The sequence below is a fragment of the Mauremys reevesii genome, unplaced genomic scaffold (assembly GCF_016161935.1).
Source record: "Mauremys reevesii isolate NIE-2019 unplaced genomic scaffold, ASM1616193v1 Contig7, whole genome shotgun sequence".
Classification (NCBI taxonomy): domain Eukaryota; kingdom Metazoa; phylum Chordata; order Testudines; family Geoemydidae; genus Mauremys; species Mauremys reevesii.
The window spans coordinates 1,262,149-1,284,714 of record NW_024100884.1 but is presented as its reverse complement, the minus strand read 5'-3'; the positions used below and the strand labels follow the sequence as shown (position 1 = coordinate 1,284,714).

General features: G+C 50.3%; 2 protein-coding genes across 5 annotated transcripts; one reads left to right on the top strand and one right to left on the bottom strand.

The window, feature by feature from the left end:
* Positions 1-6,020: 6,020 nt before the first annotated feature.
* On the bottom strand, positions 6,021-8,856 carry LOC120394612 (zinc finger protein 664-like). The gene is made up of 3 exons (XM_039518852.1): positions 8,696-8,856; positions 7,997-8,110; positions 6,021-7,711 (listed from the first exon to the last, which is right to left on the bottom strand). The coding sequence occupies exons 1-3, from the start codon at positions 8,736-8,738 to the stop codon at positions 6,660-6,662; spliced, it is 1,209 nt and encodes a 402-aa protein (XP_039374786.1). The 5' UTR covers positions 8,739-8,856; the 3' UTR covers positions 6,021-6,659.
* A 2,675-nt stretch (positions 8,857-11,531) lies between these two features.
* LOC120394611 (zinc finger protein 239-like) lies at positions 11,532-21,990 on the top strand. 4 transcript variants are annotated; one of them, XM_039518850.1, is made up of 5 exons: positions 11,532-11,804; positions 11,858-11,981; positions 13,458-13,568; positions 18,956-19,082; positions 19,537-21,990. In XM_039518850.1, the coding sequence occupies exons 3-5, from the start codon at positions 13,566-13,568 to the stop codon at positions 20,640-20,642; spliced, it is 1,236 nt and encodes a 411-aa protein (XP_039374784.1). In that variant the 5' UTR covers positions 11,532-11,804; positions 11,858-11,981; positions 13,458-13,565; the 3' UTR covers positions 20,643-21,990. The 4 variants fall into 4 exon arrangements, with proteins under 4 accessions (XP_039374784.1, XP_039374783.1, XP_039374782.1 ...); XM_039518849.1 differs by having other exon boundaries at positions 11,537-11,631; positions 19,534-21,990; XM_039518848.1 differs by having other exon boundaries at positions 11,537-11,804; positions 19,534-21,990.
* The last annotated feature ends 576 nt before the right edge of the window (positions 21,991-22,566 follow it).

Here is a 22,566-nt window from a genome sequence, read left to right as displayed (position 1 = left end):
GGGGCTGTTGGTGCAGAGTCACTTTCCTGCCCAGCCCCAGCCCTTTTCCCCAGGTCTCTCCCCTCACCTGCAGGCTCCTGCTCAGCCTGGAAGGGGTTCATACATCACAAAAGCAGCAGCTGCAATAAAGCTGAGCGGATGCTATGCTGATCAGGGCGAGGGGAGCCCAGTCATTGGTACTAGCCAGAGCCCTCTAGTGGCCATAGAGATGCTGCTGTGTAGCTGTTAACACAGCTGAGATTCAGGTTTCAGAGTGGTAGCCATGTTAGTCTGTATTAGCAAAAAGAACGAGGAGTCCTTGTGGCACCTTAGAGACTAACAAATATATTTGACCATAAGCTGTCGTGGGCTAAAACCCACTTCATTGGGTGCATGCAGTGGAAAATACAGTAGGAAGATATATACACACACACAGAGAACATGAAACAATGGCCTGGGTGGCAAGTCTGTAGAAATTTTGGTGGTGCCCAGAACCCGCCCCCCCAACTCCACCCACCCAAACTCCACCCCGACCTGCCTAAGGCTCTGGGAGGGGGTAGAGGGGGGAGGTCTGGGGTGCAGGTCCTGGGCTAGGGATTAGGGTGCAGGAGGGGTGCAGGGTGCAGGCTTTGGGATGGAGTTTGGGTGCTGGGTGCAGGCTCCGGGCTGGGGCAGGGGGTGGGTGTGCAGGAGGGGGTGAGGGGTGCAGGCTTTGGGCCGGAGTTTGGGTGCAGGCTCTGGTCTGGGAGTGTAGGAGGGGGTGAGGGGTGCAGGCTCTGGGAGGGAGTTTGGGGGTGGGAAGGGGTGTGTGGGAAGGGGGGGTGCATGCTCTGGAAGGGGGTGCACGCTCTGGGAGGGTGGGATAGGAAGGAGTGCAGGGGTGAGGGCTGCAGGGTGGGGCTGAGGATGAGGTGTTCATGATGCAGGAGGAGGCTCAAGGCTGGGGCAGAGGATTAGGGTGCAGGGGGATGAGAGGTTCATGATGCAGGGGGGCTCAGGGCTGGGGCAGAGATTAGGGTTTGGGGGGATGAGGGTTGGGGCTGAGGATGAGGGGTTCATGATGCAGGAGAGGGCTCAGGGCTGGGGCAGAGGATTAAGGTGCAGGGGGATGAGGGCTCTGGTTGGGGCGGAGGGGTTTGGGGCATTGGAGAGGCTCAGGGCTAGGGCGGAAGGGCAGGATAAGGGCAGCCTGCCCTGCCATTAGGGAATAGGGGGCGCTAGGACCCTGGGGCAGCAGACAGTAGTTCTGCTGGGAGCCGCTCCGCCTAGGAATGTGCGACTCCAGCAGCACAAGCAGGCGCAGGAGAGGCGCGCGCTGCTTTCTTGCAGGCAGGGATGCAGCAGCGGGGAGATGCATAGGTGAGCGGGGGCTGCGGCCCAATCCAGGCAGGGCCGGGGGAGAGACCCAGCTCCAAATATTGCTGGAGCAGGGCCCCCAGCCCTGAATATTCCTGGTGCCTGAGCACCACAAAAGTGTATAACCTGCCGCCTATGAACAATGGGAGTTGCCATTACCAACTCATTCATTGCTGTCACTAGTAGGGTGACCACGTCCCATTTTTAAAGGGACGGTCCCATTTTTCGGGACTTTTTCTTATATAGGTGCCTACTACCTCCCAGCCCCTGTCCGTTTTTTCACAGTTGCTATCTGGGCACCCTAGTTACTAGGGCTCTTTGTTAATTATTGCTTAGGCAGAGGAGGCTGCTAGTGCTCAGGATATTGGGGGTTAGGTTCTTGGGTCAGACACTGCTGTGTCCTCCACTGGGATCTGGGCTCCCCCAGGCTGAGGAGCTACTGCCCCCCCCCAGGGCAGCTGTTTCAGGGACAGACCTTCATTAACGCTCCCTCTGTGCCCAGCCAGGTGGGAACTTTCTCAGATGGCTGGAACCAGCCCCTGGGGCAGCCCCGGACTCTGCCGCCACCAGCCCCTGAGCCGGAGCCTGCAGGTGAAGGGAGAGACCCTGGGGAAAGGGCTGGGGCTGGGCAGGAAAGTGACTCTCTGCATAAACCACAGGAGCACCATTAAGGGGAGGGGGGTTTCCTTCTCCATAAGTCTCCCTCATAAGTCTCAGTTTTATTTTCAGTGTAACAGTCAGTGCTTCACTTAGACATTTCAGTTGCTCCTGAAGTTATTGGCCATACCTCTGCTTCTCACTCAGCAAATAAAATGTTTTCTTTCTTGAATTAGTCTTTATACCCCTGGGGCATTTTTTTTCGTAATAACATCTAAGACATGTAGTGTCATATTATATTTTCATTAGGCACAGTTAAGAATTATCTAGTTGGGTCACTGTAGATACTCAGGATTTCTATATTACTTTATAAAACTGAACATTTTCCAGAGGTTAAAACAGGCTTTTAGCTCATTAAATGCAAGATCAACTTTTAAATTCATTTTTATGTTTTGAATCCTTATACCTTTAGTCCCTTGAACTGGAGTGTGTTTTCATTTGTGCTGGAGAAATATCAAATGCATTGTATAAATAGATTACAATGTTATGACTTTATTTCTAATTATTGAGTAACATAATTGGAAAAGTAAACACATTGCCACTGGAAAAAGGTGATAATATTTTATCTACTGGAAATATACCTTCAGATGTATTACAGCTGATAGAAATCCATGTTGGCCAATCTATTGTAATATTTTCTTTCCAATTATCACTTTAAAAGCTTTTTGGCTTTTCTTTTCTTTAAGCTAGTGCCAAAATGAATTAATTCTCTAGTTTGTTAGTTATTCCATGTTTTAGAACAGGGTAGGCAACCTATGGCACGCGTGCCAAAGGCGGCACACGAGCTGATTTTCGGTGGCACTCACACTGTCCGGGTCCTGGCCACCGGTCCGGGGGGGCTCCGCATTGTAATTTAATTTTAAATGAAGCTTCTTAAACACTTTAAAAACCTTGTTTACTTTATATACAACAATAGTTTAGTTATATATCATAGACTTCTAGAAAGAGACCTTCTAAAAACATTAAAATGTATTACTGGCACGCGAAACCTTAAATTAGAGTGAATAAATGAAGGCTCGGCACACCACTTCTGAAAGGTTGCCGACCCCTGTTTTAGAAGCATGTTTGAGGGGAAACTCAACTACTTTAGACTTCATAATTTTTTGATGAGAAATGAGATAAAAATTAAGACTAAATATATTTGAGTATAATTTTCCAAATGGTAATATAATTAAAATTTAAAAGTATGTGGGTGTTTGAGGGTAATTGATGTGATGTTGTAAGGACAATGATATTGAGCAGATATTCTGCATGAATTCTATATACCCATTAAAGTTATTAGTTCTTGTATTAAGGCTCCAAAACTGATAGAGGAAAGTAAATGAAAAGTAATGCACATTGGAAAACATAATCCCACCTATACAAACAAAATGATGGGGTCCAAATTAGCTGTTACTACTCAGGAAAGAGATCTTGGAGTCATTATGGATAGTTCTCTGAAAACATCTGCTCAGTGTATAGCAGCAGTCAAAAAAGCTAACAGATTGTTAGGAACCATTAGGAAAGGGATAGATAATAAGACAGAGAATATCATAATGCCTCTATATAAATCCACGATATGCCCACATCTTGAATACTGTGTGCAGATCTGGTGCTCCATCTCAAAAAGATAGACTGGAATTGGAAAAGATACAGCAAAGGGCAACAAAATTGATTAGGGGCATGGAATGGCTTCTGTATGAGGAGAGATTAAAAAGACTGGGACTGTTCAGCTTGGGAAAATAGGAGTAAGGAGGGATATGACAGAGGTCTATAAAATGTGTGGAGAAAGTAAATAAGGAAATCTTATTTATTCCTTCTCATAACACAAGAACTAGCAATCATCAAATTAAATTAATAGGCAGGTTTAAAACAAACAAAAGGAAATATTTCTTCACACAAAGCTTGTGGGACTAGTTGCCAGGAGATATTGTGAAGGCCAAAAACTATAATAGAGTTCAAAAAAGACCTAGATAAGTTCATGGAGGATAGGTCCATCAATGGTTATTAGCCAGGATGGGCAGGGTTGGTGTCCCCAGCCTGTTTGCCAGAAGCTGGGAGTGGACAACAGGGGATGGATCACTTGAAGATTGCCTGTGCTGTTATTCTCTCTGAAGCACCTGGCACTGGCCACTGGTGGAAGACAGGATACTGGGCTAGATGGACCTTTGGTATCAGCCAGTATGGCTGTTCTTATGATACCTCAAGGCTTGGGATTGGGAATATTATACTGCATTATCTCCTGTTTGTTCTAAATTTACATGTAAAATTAAAATATGGCTTTAACTGATGTTTGTATATATATTTTTCTTTCTTTATATAGGAATCAGATACAGTGCTCCTGTCAGGTAATTTCTAGGCTATCATCTGCCAAAAGAAATAGAGTTTTCAGGTGCTTAAGTAGCTCCTGGAATCATGGTTAAAGTTCCTCTCCCTCCCACCCCAATCTGAAATGGTGCCCCTGACAACAACAGTAAATTTTTAGGTCCAGTTATCACAACAGTTACCACAGAGGGAGCAAGAGCATCAGAGAAACCACCAGGAACCCAGAAGCAGGCATTTGATGGGAAGCAATGGCCTGGGATGGAGGACATCTGAGAGCCTGCAGCTGTTCTGTGTCCATGGGGAAATGTCACAATTCTGCCTGGGAGTCATTGGATCCCGCACTGGAGCATGGAGCAGGAAGAGGGAAGAGACACTGGAGATGCTGCCAGGGAGGAGATGGGCTGCTCCCCATCTGGAAATGTTCATGTATTCAGCCTCCCAGTGACCAGCTGCTCCAGTCCTGAGCAACCTCTGGGGCTCACACCCAGCCAGGGCTCCTGAACTCTGAGGTGGTTTATCCCCTGCACTGATTAAACCTGCCGGACAGGCGAAGGGAAGAGACAGAGTCTGAACCCAGAGTCACTCAGAGCCACAAGAACAAAGACGTGAAGGAGCCCAGATCCCAGAAACCAACAGAGGTAAAAATATCAAGAAAAGACTTTCCCAAAACCCACATTTCCAGAAACACGAGACCATCCAGAAAATGGAGAAAAATCCTCCCACGGCAGTTCCTTCAGAAATAACCCTAGCATGTGACACCGTGAACAGAGCCTCTGCCTGGAGACAGGGACAAAGGAATCCAGCTAAAACTTCCCTTTGGCTCACTAAAACAGTCTCCCACCAGGGAAAGCCAGGAAAGGAGAAGGCTGCTGGTAGAAGGTCACAAATGTAACCATTAGCAGAGCTGGGAATGGAATGCAGGACTGCAGATTCATAACTGTCCTTCCTGCTCTAACCCATTAGACTTACTCCTGGGGGAATTCTGCACCATTGCACAATACAGAATTTTGCAGAAATTAACGTGCACGCTGAATTTCCTTTCCCCCACAGAAATGGGCTGCAGAGCTGCTGGTCACCCCTAGGGGCTGCTGGACCCAGTAAAGCCGAGCTCACACATAGACAACACTGCTGGGTGGTGGGAGGAGGGAGCTGGAGGTTTCCTGGCAGCTGCAATTCCCAGCATGTCCTGAGGAAATGAGGTGGTGGAGTGCAGGCTTATCCCTGGGCTCTGGGGGTGGGGAGGGATGTAGGTATATGGGCTGGGGGGACCCTGCAGCTGGGTTCTGGGGAGGAGGGAGTATGGGTATCTGGGCTAGGGGGGGCTCTGCAGCTGGGCTCTTGAGAGGTAGGGCAGTCAGGTGTATTGGCTGGGAGGGGGAGCACAGCTGGGCTCTGGAGGGGAGGGGTTGTGGGTGTCTGGCCCCCTGACTGGGCAGAGAAACAGGAACTGGGTTATCATAGCAGTTTCTTTAACTCTCTACTCCTGGGGGAATTTTTGTGTATGTCTGTATTGCTACAGACATACTTGCTGACAGGTATTTTAAAATAAATTACTAAAATAATTGAAACTGGCTTGATTATGTATTGTTATTTGGACCAATAAAATGTGCAGAATTTTAAACTATTGTCCACAGAATTTTATTTCTTTTGGCATATAATTTTTAATTTTCGGGTGCAGAATTCCCCAAGAAGTAATTAGACCCTGTGCCCCACCCAGAGTGGAGAACAGAAGCCAGGAGTCCTGATTCCTAATCCCCTGCTTACACCATACTGCCCACATAGTAACAGTGCAATATCCCAAAGGTCTCACCTCCTCATCTGGCTCCAGCCCACCTCACTGCCTGCAGAGATAGCACTGCTCTGAAATCCTGTCACTTCAGACCAGCAGCTCTCACTGCCTTATAACTACAGACCCACAGGCCCCCTTCACTGCTTCTCTGAATAACATCCCCCCACCTCTGTCCCGAGAGGCAGAGATGAGTCTGACACAAACTGTAACTCTTCTCTGTACTCAAAAGTGTATGTGGAACCCACAGAAATGTCACCCAACTCATCCCATGACCTGCTCCCTCCGACTATAAAACGACCAGCTCCTCAGTACCAAGAATTCCTTCCTCCCTGGCCAACACCAACCATCCTCCACCGAAATCCAAATCATCCACTTGCCTTCTACTCCTATCCAGACCCTCCACATTTACACTTTGCTGCAGGAGGACACAGGGAGAGCTCCCACCACCTTCTATCCTGTGGGCTATTAGAGCAATCTTTGCCTTGTAGCTTTTCCTACAGACAGAACACTTATAGGGTCTCCCTAGAGTGTCAGTTCTCAGATGTTTAATAGGGACTGAGCTGTAACTGAAGCTTTACCAACAGTCAAGGCAACTATAGGGTCTCTCTCCCATGTGCACTTTCTGATGTGTAATGAGATGTGAGCTACGACTGAAGCTTTTCCCACACTTGGGGCATTTATAGGGTCTCTCTCCAGTATGGACTCTCTGATGTGCAATGAGGTTTGAGCTACCACTGAAGCTTTTCCCACAGTTGAGGCATCTATAGGGTCTCTGTCCTGTATGGACATTCAGATGTGCAATGAGGTGCGAGCTACAACTGAAGCTCTTCCCACATTCAAGACATTTATAGGGTCTCTCCCCGGTATGGACTCTCTCATGTGCAATGAGATGTGAGCTACAACTGAAGCTTGTCCCACAGTCGAGGCATTTATAGGGTCTCTCTCCTGTATGGACTCTCTGATGTACAATGAGATGTGAGCTACAACTGAAGCTTTTCCCACACTCGGGGCATTTATAGGGTCTCTCTCCTGTATGGACACTCTGATGTACTATGAGGTTTGAGCTGCGGCTGAAGCTTTTCCCACATTCAGGGCATTTATAGGGTCTCTCTCCCGTATGGATGCTCTGATGTGCAATGAGGTTTGAACCGCGGCTGAAGCTTTTCCCACATTCTGGGCATTTATAGGGTCTCTCTCCTGTATGGACTCTCTGATGCGCAATGAGGTTTGAGCTACGACTGAAGCTTTTCCCACACTCAAGGCATTTATAGATTTTCTCTCCATTGTGGATTCTTCGATGTACAATCAGGTTTGGACTCCCACTGAAAGTTTTCCTGCATCCAGCATCTTCATACAGTTTCTCTTCCATGCAGATCCTTGGGTGGATCACAGTTTCATTCAGGTTATTCAAACTTCCATCTCGGAGAGTGGATTTACTCTGTCTCTCCCCTTGGTAGTTTCCCTGCAGCCTCTCTGGTCTGGGCAGACCCTCACAGGTATTCCCCTGCTCCAGACTCTGGGAAACATGGTCTTCAGACCTTCCCAGTACAGTCCCCTGTGGTTGTACTTGCTCCGGATCTTCCTGTTCAGGATTCTTCTCCTCATTCTCACCCACCAACCCATCACCTGCTAGGACAGAGAGAGAATCCAGACATGAGTCCTTCCCTGTGCCGAGGAGAAAGGGAAGCTCAGGAAGGGGAATGGCTAAGGGGTGGAACAAACAGAAATATCTCTTGGGGAGATAGGAAAGACAGGAGCCATGAGTGATTTCTACCGTGAGAACCTGCAGGGGACAATCCTGACCCAGGTGAAGTGAGGCAGAAAGCAAGAAACTTGTAGGCCCTTTGTGGGAGTCCCAGCTGTTTGTGCCAATAATGAGTGGATTGTGAATCCATATAACTAATTCCTCACCTGGGCTGGGGTTTCTCAGGGTCTCTCTTTCCACGCAGCGCTGTAGCTCTGTGACCCACAGTTCTTCCCCTTGTTCCAGCTGGGAGATCACCTCAAGTTTGGGAATGGGAAATCCTGCACCAGGGAAAGAAAAGCAGTGAAAACAGGGTCTTACAGTTACTCAGAGACACAGATGTTTCCATATATGCTGAGTGGGAAGATGCCCTTGAATAAAACCAACAGGTGAGGAAATGTTCCTGGAGACCATTCGAGCAGACTGGATGGTTCCTGGGAGATGTGCCGTTTCCTCTGCAGGCAATACAAGGATCTCCACACTGGGGGATTTTAAAATCTGGCACAGAACAATAGTTCATTCAACCTCTTACCCCTTTGTAAGCCTGCTGAGACCAGAACCAGTCCTGGGAAGAGCAGGACACACAAAATCCCAGTATGTGAGAATGAGCCCATGTTTAAAAAGACAAGAGGAGCACATCACCTACCCTCTCCCTTTGATGGGGACGGATTAATATCTCCACTCTGTCTCCGAATTGCCTCTTCCCTGGAAGGGGGATGGAGGTGATAGACTGGCTCTCAAGAGTACTGGGGACTATGGGGCTGATCCCCCTGAAATCTGAGTAGGAAAGAAACCTGAGTAGAAGCCAATTTTGGTTCATCAGAGATCCCTCTGGTTCTAATACCCAAGGGGACAGGAATCCTTACCCAGCGAGGTCACATTCTCATAATTCTCCTGCATCACATCCATGTAGAGGTTTCTCTGACATAGGTCCAGCAGAGCCCACTCCTCCTCCGTGAAATACACTGCAACCTCCTTGAAGGTCACCGGCCCCTGAAACAGCCAGAGTCCCCAACTCAGGACCTGTTCCCCCAGCCGCAATGCCCCCAGTTCAGTCACAGGCAGTGTGATGGGGGGTGCAAGAGCTGAGTTTGGGTTAGTTAGGCCCAATCAGCTAATTAGGTTGCAAACAAAGGAGCTTTAGGCTAGAGGCAGCTAATTAGAGAGAGGCTCACCTATGCAGGGGCAGGCGGGGCCTATATAAGCCAGGAAGCTGGTTACAGACAGGGGCAGCGGGAAAGCAGGCTTCAGTCACTCCCTGGGAGGAGGGAGCTTGGCGTGGCAAACCCAGTGAAAGGGGAGAACCACAGAGGGTGGCAAGGCTCAGGGGAAAAATAGTGAGGTATGGGGTAGGCTAGAGATTGGCTGCGGATGAGAAGGCCCTTGAGCCAGGACCCAGAGAGGGGGCAGTGGGTGAGTCCCCCCTACCAGGCACTGATGAAGTGGCACTGATGGGGCAGTGAGCAGGGAGACTGCCTGAGCCCTGGATTGTCAAGAGGGACTTTGATAGCCCGGATGGAAGTGGGGAACATGTATGATGACTCGTCCCAAGGGCTGAGTCATGAAGAGGAGACTGCGGTTCTAAGAGTGAGAGGGGTCCGCAGGATGATGGGAGAGACACTGCTAGAGGAGGGCAGCACCTGGCAGGAGGTGCCATGTGCAGTGGTCAACCACCTGATGGGTAGGGCTGGTCAATCTCCCTGCTTTCTCTGGGCAAGAAGGGTAAAATTTCTCAAATTCTTCATTAAAAACCTACACTGTTTCCATGGTGAAACTGTGATGACCAGAGCTGTTGATTCCAGTGATTTCATCACAGGTCTCACAATATTTATTTGAGAGTTATAAAATTATCCCATGAACTCACAATTCCTAGCACAGAACATAAGAACAGTCATACTGTGTCAGACCAAAGGTCCATCTAGCCCAGTATCCTGTCTTCAACAGTGGCCAACACCAGGTGCTTCAGAGAGAATGAACAGAACAGATGATCGTGAAGTGATTCATTCCCTGTCGCCCATTCCCAACTTCTGGCAAACAGAGGCTAGGTACACTATTCCTGCCCAACCTGGCTAATAGTCATTGATGGACCTATCGTCCATGAATGTATCTAGTGCTTTTTAAAACCCTGTCATACTCTTCTCCTTCACAATATCCTCTGGCAAGGAGTTCCACAGGTTGACAGTACTTGTACTGTTCCCTGTCTGACGTGGCTACCATCTCCCATCGCTGTCAGGCGGTCTGAAATCAAACTGGCCACCATTTCCCTACACTTTTGGCATGTAGAAGCGAGGCTTCCTCTAATAAAGAGGGCCACCACCTCCCATGGTTTTCTTTGAAACAGGAGCCATGCTCTCCGCAGGGAATACGGCTGCTGCTCTGTGCTTGGGAGATTGGATAGGAAACTGAATAGAAAAGGAATGTGGGGAGTTAGTGGCAGGGTGCTGGTGGTGGTGAAGGGAATGAGTGGGGAAGGCATGAGAGACAGAGTGGGGTGAAGAGTAAAGTGTGGGTGTGGGGCAGACGGTGGGAGGGTGCTGTGTAATGTGGGGAGTGGGGTGAGGTGGATACACAGGAAGTGTTGAGAGCTAGAGGGAGGCCGAGCGGGGTGCAGGGTGATTTGTGGGGGGCAGACTGACATTAAGGGGTTCAGGAAGATGTGTGGGTTTGGCAGGGAAGATGGAGTGGAGGGGAACTGGGGTGCAGGGGGAGCTTTAGGAGGCTTCAGGGGAAGGTGTGGTGTAGGAAGGAGAGGGAGTTGGTGCAGGAAGGAATGTGAGGGGACTTTGGGTGTGCAGGGCATGTGGGGATATAGCAGCTGTGAGAGGTATGAGACTGAAGGGAAAAAGAGGTGAGTATAGGAGGTGGGGCAAGTGGCCCTTCTTATGTTCTTATTCAAGCCCATCCTCTGACTTTCCAGAGAGCTCATGGCTGCTGTGCAAGGGCAATGGGCCTCTGATATTGGCACATCCTGGGTTTTGTGACCTCACCCAGGAGAATATCCCCCAACCCCTGCTGGGAATGTCACTGGATTTACAGGCCCCAAATTCACAGCCCCCAGCAGAGAGATTTCATTTCCTCTTCTCCTCCCCTTCTGCTTTCCCGGCCCCCCCCCCCCCCCCACGAATTCACTCCAGACCAACCCCACCATCTCCTACCTGAGCTTGTTCCACTTCAGCCATTTCCCTGCCCCGGCCCCTGCGACGATCCGGAGAAAAACACGGACGTTATTCTGCAGCCTGTTTGGGCAAGATGGGCAATTGGAGAGGTCTCAGAAGGGGCTTTGGTTCATTTCACACCCCGATACCGCCCCCGCGCGCTCGGTCCCTGCAGACAGAGGATCTAGCCTCTGCCAGGCTGGGAAAACACTTGGTCACTTTATTACTCGCTTGAGCCAGGATCAGCCTTTGAATTTACACCCACAGTTCTGCACCCACCGTTATTTTCCAGCCACTCCTCTCCCAAGGGGGACAGGCAGCGGGGACCCAGCTCCCTGTGCTCCTGGCTGGAGCTTTTCTCCAGGACCCCAGAGATCTCCCAGCGCTGTTTCCCCTCCCGGCCCCAGCGCGGTCCCTCGGGTCTCTGCAGGCTCCGGCTCGGGGAGAGACCCCGCTGCAGCCGCCCGCTGCTCAGGCTCCCAGACAACGGAGGCGGCAGCAGCAGCGTCTGGCCCGGGAAGCTCCGACCCCGAGCAGAGCAAGAGGCAGCGATCGCAGCTGCCGGGCACAGGAAGGGGCTGGATCAGCCGAGCGCGGCTGTATCCGGGGTGGAACCGGGAGAGTTCGGGGCTTCGGCGCTGCAAGACGTAAATGAGAATTATAGTAACGCTGCTCCCCGGCGGGTCTGTGCGAGGGGAGACCTGCATTAAACCCCCTCTGTGCCCAGCCGGGGGGACTCTCTGCGAGGGCTGGAACCAGCCCCGCCTCCTGGGGCAGCCCCGGGCTCTGCAGACACCAGCCCCTGAGCCGGAGCCTGCAGGTGAGGGGAGAGACCCGGGGGCCGGGCAGGAAAGTGACTCTCTGATCTCACAGGCCCTGGGAACCCGCTGCCTTGTGAACGTGCCTGCAGCAGCATCTGAGCTGCCTTAACAGAAATGAAGCCGCTGCCCCGAGGTCCTGTCAGGATTTTCCCCAGGGGCCAGAGCAGGAGGACGAGGTAATGGGGCTACAGGGGCAGGGGCGGCTCTAGCTTTTTGGCCGCCCCAAGCAGTCATGCGCGGGAGGCGCCCCGGAGCCGCGGGAGCAGCGGACCTCCCGCGGGCATGACTGCGGTAGGTCCGCCGGCCCAGCCTGCCGCCTCCCCCCGGCAGCAGGGGACGCCCCCTAGATGTTGCCGCCCTAGGCACCAGCTTGTTTTGCTGGTGCCTAGAGCCGCCCCTGTACAGGGGGACCATGAAGGGGCCCGAGGGGGACGGGGGAGGGTTGCCCTTTGTTTCTCCGAGGAAGTGAAGTTGTCAGGAAGGCGAAGCTTGGCAGATTTAACCAGCTCTGCCCAGCTAGGGAAGTAGAGAGACAAGGTGGGGGAGGTAATAGCTTTTATTGGACCAAGTGCTGTTGGTGAGAGAGACAAACTTTCGAGCTACAGGGTGTTCTTCATCAGCTATGGCTATAGCTACACTACCAGTTATGTTGCTCAGGGGTGTGAATAAACCACCTCCCTGAGTGACATAAGCAGGGCCATCCCTAGGGGGATGCAGGGCCAGAGATAACCTCCCCTCTGCCCCAGGCCCCACCCCACTCCATCCCTTCCCCCAAATCCCCACCCTGCCTCTTCCTGCCCCTGCCCCGCCTCTTTCTGGCTTCCGCCCCCTTCCCAGAGCGATGCTAGAAGCCGTCAAGGTGGGCTGCCGCTTCCCACCAGTGAGTGCAGGCCTGACCCCTGCTGCCCGTGCCAGGACCCCCGCTAAGCCCCCGGGCCAGCCTGGCCCCCGGCCCCCAAAGCCCACCCCGGCCCGCCTAGCACCGCCTGCATGGCATGCACACAGAGCTGTCCCTGTGGGACCCCTCAAGAAACACACCCACTCAATGAGGATTCCCTCTTTACAATTACATTTTGTGATCTGTCACTTAGCTAGTTTTTAATCCATTTAGTGTGTGCCATGTTGATTTGTATCAATCTAGTTTCTTTAATTAAAATGTCTTGCAGTATCGAATCAAATGCCTTACAGAAAATCTATTACATCAGTGCTATTACCTTTGTCAATCTAATTTGTAATCTCATTAAAAAAAATATCTAGTTTAACAAAATCCATTTACTATATATCTATGTTGATTGACATTAACTGTATTACTCTCCTTTAATTCTTTACGTCTCATATCAGCTGTTCTGTTTTGCTTGGGATCGATGTCAGGCTGATGGGCCTATAATTACCCAAGTCATCCCATTTACCCCTTTGAAGCACAACATTAGCTTTCTTCCAGTCCTGTGGAACTTCTCCATTGTTCCAACACCTTTTGAAAATTAACATTAAAAGCAGTAGGTCCAGATTCACAAAGGTGCTTGGGCACCTAACCCCCAGACTGAGTTGCCTAAGTCCTGTTTTTAGGCACCACCGTGATCCGTAGAACTCCCACTCAGCTGCCGCCTAATCCTGTAGGCAGCTAACCGCATTCAGCACCTTTGTTTTTGCAGGAAGAGCTCCCTTGGTGCCTATGTTTCTGCCTCTGGGCATGTGCATCACCCTAGGTACCCAGACATCTCTGTCCTGCCTAAGCCTCAGTGCTATTCACAACCCGAGGGATGGTAGGTGGCAGAGTGTTTAAATCTCCTGGGGGGCCAGATCTGGTAGGTGTGCTTAGAGGCCTCCTAGATCTACGCAAAACAGCCTTGAGAGTGCAAGGGGGAAGGCAGACCTCCCTTATAACACAAGAGGTGGGAGGCCATCCATTCACGTCCCTCCTCTGGCTGCTGAGGGATTTGAACAGGGATCTGCTATCTCCAGGTGAGTCCTCTTAACCACCGAACTATGCGATGTTCTATTGCGGGTCATGCTCTGTCTCGCCTGTTGAAGTTGTTCCATTTTAATTAAATATTAATTGGGCTAGAAATAAAGTTAGAACGACTCGGTAGCCTAGTGGGGTTAAAGTACTCACCGGAGAGGTAGCAAAATCCCTTCTCATCAGGCAGAGTGGGGAACTGAACCAGAATCTTCCACACCCTGGGTGAATGTCAGAATCACCGGGCTAAAGGTTCCAGGGGAGGGCCTGCCCCCCACCCTGTTTTATGTAGATCTGGGGAGCCTCTGAGCATGTCTACTAGATCAGGCCATGCACGCAATTTAGGAAGAGGAATAACTTTCTTCCCCCGGTTTGTGGCTCACTAGCAGAAATAAGTGCCCCCCTGCAGCCCGGATTTAGATGCCAAGCTTTGTGAGAGGTTTGAGATGCACCTCTCTCCTTGGCATCTCCCACTGGCTGGCTTAGGCAGCTGCCCACCTAGGGCGCTGGCTTTTGTGGATTCCATTCTAAAGTGCCTGTTGCACAGGGAGCTCAGGCATGTAACTCAGACTTTGTGGATCCCAGCATTATTCTTGTGATTTGCCAGGCGCCTAAAAGTTAGGTGTTGCAACACTCAGTGTCACACTGCCTAAGCCCCTCAGGTTCTGTGGGTACCTGTTCCTTTGTTGAACCTGGGGTAGCAGTGCTTCCTGAATCTGGTTGTCCAAGAACTCTTCTGATGCTCTGTAGCATCTGTACTTGTCCTGCCGAACCACTGATCTTTCTGCCAGCATAGTCACCAATTAAACTCCACCAGAGAGGTCCTTTGGGGCCATCTGCCTGTCCCAAGTCAGGGTAAAGGAGGAGGGTTGGGCGTGGGGCTAGCAACTCCACCCTGTAAAAATCAGCTTGCTACAGAAACGCCAACAATAGAGTTAACAGAGACTTTTAGCCTGGAAAAAGAAGGGTCTTCAACTCGAAGATGCATGACGCTGGGTGGTGAAAGCCGCGAGGAAGCCACTAAGCCAATCACCCTTCTTGCAGCCAGGAGGATTACCATCGGCACATGGAACGTGAGGACCATGTACGAGTCAGGAAAGACGGCGCAGGTTGCAGCAGAGATGAGGAGCAACAACCTGACCCTACTAGGCATTAGCGAGACAAGATGGACGCAAGCTGGACAGAGACGACTGTTGACAGGAGAGCTGTTGCTGTATTCAGGACATGAAGAGAGCGACGCACACCACACACAGGAGTAGGCTTCATGTTATCCAAGCAGGCACAGAGAGCACTGATTGGTTGGGAGGCACATGGTCCCAGGATCATCACAGCATCCTTCAGAACTAAAATGAAGAGGATTAAGATGAATGTTGTTCAGTGCTACGCGCCAACCAATGACAGTGAAGAGGAGGACAAAGACTACTTTTACAACAGACTCCAGAAAATATTAGAGACTCTCCCAGACAAAGACATTACCATCCTTATGGGAGACTTTAATGCCAAAATTGGACCTGATAACACAGGATACGAACAAGTCATGGGGACCCACGCTCTGGGAGAGATGAGTGAGAATGGAGAGAGATTTGTGGATCTGTGTGCACTTAACAACCTGGTCATAGGAGGCAGCATCTTTCCTCACAAGCGGATCCACAAGAGTACCTGGGTATCGCCAGCAGGCATGACAGAAAACCAGATCGACCATGTCTGCATTAGCAAGAAGTTCAGAAGATCCTTGCAGGATGTTAGAGTTAGAAGAGGAGCAGACGTGGCGTCCGACCATCACTTAGTGGTGGCCAGATTGAAGCTGAAGCTGAAGAAGAACTGGATAGACGCGTCAGACAGAAGAGCGAAGTACAACGTCAACCTTCTGAAGGACCATAAGACCAAGGAAGATTTTGGATTGACGCTGAAGAATAAGTTTTCAGTACTACAGGATCAGTCTGAAGAAGAGGAAGACAGTGTACTCAACAGATGGCAGAAAGTGAGAGACACACTTAGGTCAGCATGCCAGGAAGTGCTTGGAATTAAGAAATACCAGCAGAAAGAGTGGATCACAGCAGAGTCCTTGACAAAGATAGAAGACAGAAAGAAGAAGAAGGCAGCAGTCAACAACAGCAGGACTAGAGCAGCAAAGGCCAAAGCTCAAAAAGAGTATGCTGAAGCCCACAGAGCAGTGAAGAGGAATATTAGGAAGGATAAGAGAGATTATGTGGATGGACTGGCAGCAGAAGCAGAGCAGGCAGCATACAGCGGTAACATGAAACAGCTGTACGATACTACCAAGCGACTGTCTGGAAAGTTCAGCAAGCCAGAACGTCCCGTTAAAGACAAGCAGGGAAAGTCTATAACAGGAATAGAACTACAGATGAACAGATGGGCGGAGCACTTTGAGGAACTCCTGAACAGACCAGCACCACCAAATCCACCAGACATCGACTCCAGCCAATGAGGACCTCCCAATCAATTGCGATAAACCAACCAGAGACGAGATCAGAAAAGCCATCACCATGATGAAGAACAGGAAGGCGGCTGGACCTGACGATATCCCAGCAGAGGCCCTGAAAGCAGACCTGGATGCTTCAGTGGAAATGCTGTACCCCTCTTTGAGAAAATATGGGAAGAAGAAGTGATTCCGCCGACTGGAAAGAGGGATATCTCATCAAAATCCCCAAGAAAGGAGACCTCAGCAACTGTGCCAACTATAGAGGAATCACACTCCTGTCGGTGCCAGGAAGGTCTTCAACAGAGTCCTCTTAGAGAGAATGAAGGATGCCGTCGATCCACAGCTACGAGATGAACAGGCAGGTTTCCGGCAGAACAGATCATGCACGGACCAGATAGCAACGCCCGCATCATAGTCGAGCAGTCTATGGAGTGGAACTCCTCGTTGTACATCAACTTTGTTGACTATGAGAAAGCATTCGATAGCGTGGATCGAGAGACCCTCTGGAAGCTCCTTCGCACTATGGCATCCCAGCAAAGGTGGTCAACCTGATCAAGAATTCATACGACGGCATACACTGTAGAGTGATCCATGGAGGGCAGCTCACAAACAGCTTCCAGGTGCGAACCGAGTCAGACAAGGATGCTTGTTGTCACCACTTCTCTTTCTTCTCGTCATCGATTGGATTATGAAGACATCCACTTACAAGCGTAGGAATGGAATCCAATGGTCATTGTGGACCCAGCTTGATGACCTGGACTTTGCCGACGACCTTGCACTCCTTTCGCACAGTAAACAGCAGATGCAAGAGAAGACCAACGTAGTGGCAGCCACGTCATCACAGGTTGGCCTCAACATCCACAAGGACAAGACCAAGATCCTTAGGATCAATTCCATCAGCAACGACCCAGTCACACTGAATGGAAGCCCCCTGGAAGAAGTGCAGTCCTTCACCTACCTAGGTAGCATCATCGACCATCAGGGTGGCACAGACGCAGACATCAAAGTAAGGATTGGTAAGGCAAGAGCAGCCTTCTTACAGCTCAAGAACATCTGGAGCTCCAGAGAGCTGTCTTTGGCAATAAAGATTCGACTGTTCAACTCCAACGTGAAATCAGTCTTACTGTATGGAGCTGAAACCTGGAGGACAACCAAAACAACCACCAGGAAGATCCAGACCTTCATTAATAGCTGCCTCAGAAGGATTCTCCAGATCCGCTGGCCAGACACCATCAGTAACATCCACCTCTTGGAGAGGACCCGTCAACTCCCAGCAGAGGAAGAAATTAGAAGGAGAAGGTGGGGCTGGATAGGACATACACTACGCAAGCAGCCAACCAACATCACCAGACAGGCACTGCAGTGGAACCCCCCAGGCAAGCGGAAAAGAGGCCGCCCAAGAAATACCTGGCGACGCGACCTTCAGGTTGATAGCAAAAAAATGGGCTATACCTGGAACCAGCTAGAGCGAATGGCCCAGGATAGAAGACTATGGAGATCTGTGGTTGGCGGCCCATACCCCGGTTGGGGTGACGGGCATGAATGAATGAGTCACCAATTAGCACTTCATCCAGAGGAAGTCCCTTCTGGCTTCCACCAGGACAGAAAACCTGGCACATCTGAACCACTGTGCCATCGCTGGCAATCACGATAATGAATGTAGAACTGTATGTAAGAAGAAAGCCTCTCACGCTTCCTCTCTAAACTGCCTTCAAAATGTCCCTGTTTGCCTCTCCAGTTCTTTGGCAAATCACAAGTTTTTAAAAAAAATAATAAATGTTTTGTTATTTACCTTCTGGTTTTTGAGACTTGTGGAGGGAGAGAGCTGCCTGGCCCCAGCATGTATGTGTAAAGTGAGCGTGTGTGTGCACACGTATCACATCACAGTGACAAAACTCCATCTGCAACAGCACACATGGAAAAATGCGGCCTCACCCACTGACTCTCCCCTACCACTGGGACGGGACAGATGTCCTTCAGTCCCTCTCCACGCACCTCCCTTATAACTATTTTGTCTCCTCTCTTCCCCAGCCAGTCTCCTGCCCACCCCACCATGGCTTCCCAGAATCTCCTCTCCCCACCTGTCCTCGTATTCATCTGTCTTTCCCTGGCCAGTCTGCTACCTCTCTCAGCTGCTATCTCGCATGCCCAAATCCCGGCACCTCATCAGCCTGTCTTCAGCTCTCACCCATCCTCCTCTGCCTTTCAGCCTCCCTATAGCTCCCCATATTTCCATGTATCCTCATAGTTTCCCATCCACTCTCCTAACCCCAGAGCTGCAGCCATATTCCTTCAGTCTCATTGAAAACAATGGGAGCTGGTAGCCATCTTTACTAGGAGCAGCCTCACTTCCACATGCCAAAATTTCAGGAAAATAGTAGCCATTTTGAATAAGGGCAGCGTGAGTCCAGCCCCCCTGGAAGTCATGGAAATATGACAGGCATGTGGAGCAAGGGGAAAAAGTGTGAGTTCTGTGCCAGGAATTGTGAGATCTTTGTGAGAAACTTCTAAAAATCCCAACTAAATATCATGAGACTCATGACAAAATTACCGGAGTTGGCATCTCTGGGCATCACATTTTCCACACAGAAACTGTGTGTTTTTAATGAAAGCTTTGAGAAATATCCTTTTCCACAGGGAAAGTTCCCCTTTGTCTCTGGGAAGGGGGATTTTGCAGCCTGCCTGGGACTGAACTGGTGGGACTGTGACGGGGGCAGCAAGTTCTGAGTGGGGGACTCTGGCTGTTTCAGGGGTCGGTAACCTTCGAGGAGTTGGCTGTGTATTTCGCGGAGGAGAAGTGGGCTGTGCTGGACCCCCGTCAGAGAGCCCTCTACAGGGACGTCATGCAGGAGAACTATGAGAATGTGACCTCGTTGGGTAAGAATTCCTGTCCCCTTGGGTATTAGAAGTCCTGGGTCCATTTCTGCTCAGGGTTCTTCCCTGGTCCCTTAGATTTCCCTGGACCCAGCACATCTGGAAAACAACTCTGTATCAGAATCATGGTAAACCCCTGGTCTCGTTCAGTTCTGTGTCATCTTACCCAGGTCCGGATTATGCCTAGCAGGTGTCATATCCTCATGGCAGATGTCACACACAGCTTCCCACCCACCCTGACTGACACCTGGCTGTCCCCCACAGATGGGATGTGGAAGCAGAATTGGTCCCCTCCTGTTTCTCCACTGGGAAAGGGTTTGGGGGGAGTCCCCTACTGATTTTTCAATCTCCCCAGCAGTTATTTTGATTTTTTTCCCCCATTTGCCTTTTCCCTTTCTGAGGTTTTCATTCTCCCAGTGCAGGGAGTGACTCCTGGATTCTCTCTCTATCCCAGCAGGTGATGGGACGGGGAGTGAGAACGAAGTGGGGAATCCTCCTCAGGAAGGTCCTGAGCAAGTGCAACGGCCCAGGGCATTAGCAGAGAACATTTCCCACAGTCCTGAGCAAGGAGACACCTGTGAGAGTCAGCACAGGGCGGAGATGCAGCAGGGAACCCATCCAGGGAACAGACGGGATAAATCCACTCACCAGGGGGGCAGTTTGAAAGACCTTAATAAAGACTTGATGCAGCCGAGAAACTGCCCAAAAGATAAACTGTATCAGTGTGCTGAGTGTGACAGAAGCTTCAATCGCAGTTCAAACCTTCTTGTCCATCAGAGAGTCCACACTGGAGAGAAACCCTATAACTGCCCCAAGTGTGGGAAAAGCTTCAGTGATGGCTCAGCTCTGACTAAACATCAGAGGATCCACACTGGAGAGACACCCTATGTCTGCTCTGACTGTGGAGAAAGCTTCAATCAGAGATCAAACCTTACTGTACATCAGAGAGTCCACACAGGAGAGAGACCCTATAGCTGCCCCAACTGCGGAAAACGATTCACTCACTTCTCAAACCTTGTTAAACACCAGACAATCCATGCGGGAGAAAAACCTCACAAGTGCCCCAACTGTGGGAAACATTTCAGGTGGAGCTCACAACTTATTAAACACCTTGTTTCACACCAGAGAGCCCACAAGGGAGAAGAACCCTATCGCTGCTCTGACTGTGGGAAACGCTTCAGTTATAGCTCACACCTTAATAGACATCAAATTATCCATACCGGAGAAAGACCCTATAAATGCCCCGACTGTGGGAAAAGCTTCAAGCTTAGCTCCATCCTTCTTGTACATCAGAGAATCCACACAGGAGAGAGACCTTTCCACTGCCTTGAATGCGGGAAAAGCTTCTGTGACAGCTCAGGCCTTATTAGACATCGGAGAATCCATACCGGGGAAACACCCTTTCAATGTTCTATCTGTGGGAAAAGTTTCACTCGGAAATCGCATCTTATTTCACATCAGAGAACCCACACAGGAGAGACACCCTATAAATGTTCTGTCTGTGGGAAAAGCTACAAGGTGAAGGTCTCTCTAATGTCTCACCAGAAACTCCACACAGGATAGCATGTGGCAGGAGCTCTCCCTGTGAGGCAACGGGTCTCTGGCCTTCCAAAGCAAAGTGTAAATATGCTGCATTTGCAGATGGTCTGGGTTGGGCCAGCAGGTGGGCGGATGGTTTGGGTTTCAGGGTGGAATGGTTGGTGGAGGCCAGAGGAGGAGAGAACACAGTACGGTGGGAGATGGGTCATTTCAGGGTCTGGGGAGAACAGGCAACGGGATTAGTGGGACATTTCTGCAGGTTCCCCACACACTTTCCAATGTAGAGAAAAGGTAAAAATGCTGCATTGCAGTTTGTGTCTGAGTCGTCTCTGTAGCTTCTAAGACCTCTTGGGACAAGGGGATTTATTTAGGGAAGCAGCAAGGGGTCCCGTGGGGCCATAGTGATAAAGCAGAGAGCTGCCAATCTGCAGTGACCGGATATCAGAGCAATTCACCGTTTATTGGAATCCTCTGCAGACAGGGTGGGGGAAACTTGGGAATTCATGGTGGAGATTCCGCAGTGAGGTGGGGTTTTGCACTGTTCCTATGAGGGCAGTATGGTATAATAGGGAGAGCAGGGGGCATCGGGCCACAGGATCTTGGTTCTGAGAGGGGAGTGAGGTCTAATGGGTTAGAGCGGAGGGGACTGGGAGCCCTGACGCCTGGGTTCAATAACCAACTCTGCTAGTGTCTCCTGGTGTGATCTTGTACCAGCCACTTCCCCTCCTCGCTGTGCATCTATTGTTTCATCCCTACAACGCACGTACTAGCAGTCACTCACCTCCCCGTGGAGTTCTGAGATTGTCACTCGTTACTGTGTATTCAGAGGCTCAGGAGGAAAGAGGCACCATGGGAGGAAAGTTGCATTATTACCATTACTGTGTTGTATTACTATGTGACATTCTTCCGTTCCTTGCCAGGTCTCTGTTGGGGGAGTGTGTTACTGAGCTGAAGGGAAGGGTTTTAGCTAGGTTCCCTTGTCCTTGTTCTCAGGCACAGGCTGTTACACACTCGGATTATTCCTGAAACAACTGCCCTGGATGGGAGTTTCTCCTTGTTTCAGGATGGTCGGGGAGGGAAGAGGAGAGGGTCTCGTGTTTCAGGGCATGCAGGTTTCAGGTTAACCTGTATTTCTCAGTGAAGTTTTTACCTCAATGGGTTTTTGATTTTCCAAATAAATTCCTGGTCAAATGTTTGTTGTGCATCTCTACTTCATCTTCTGGCGTATCCCTGGAATTTCCTCTGTTCTCCAGCTCTGGGCAGAGTGCCCCAGACTGGGTCAGTTTCCCCCTTACTTGCTCCTGCTTAGCAGGAATCACTCACTCCCAGTATCCAGCCCTTTCACTGATGTCTCTGCCCATGTGACTTTAGAAGGGGGGGTTGATTCAGGTGCCTCATGTCTTTGCTCTGAGTGTCTCTGGGCTCAGACTCCGTGTCTTTTCCTCTCTCCAGGGATTTAATTGGTGCAGAGGATAAACAGCCTCAGAGGCAGAATCTGGAGGCCCTGGCTGGGCGTGAGCTCCAGTGGTCACACACAGTTGGAGCGGGGCTTCCTGAGAACCTGGATTCATAGATGCTTCCAGAGGGGGAGCAGCCCATCTTCTCCCTGGCAGCATCTCCAGCATCTGTCCCCTCTTCCTGCTTTGTGCTCAGCTCTGTGAGGAATCCAGTGACTCCTGGGCAGAATTGTGACATTTCCCAGGGCCACAGAGCAGCTGTAGGGCTCTCAGATGTCCTCCATCGTAGGCCTTCGTTTCTCATCAGATGCCTGGATCCTCCTCCCAGTTTTCTGGAGGTTTTGCTGATGCTCTGCCTCCTTGCTGCGGTAACTGCATCACTGTAAGACTCTAAGGGACAACCCCCTTTTCCCCCATACTCTGGTGTCCTGTTCTCTGTTCTAGAGCCCAGCTCCATTGCAAACTGGGCCCATAGTGTTTCAATTCCAGCC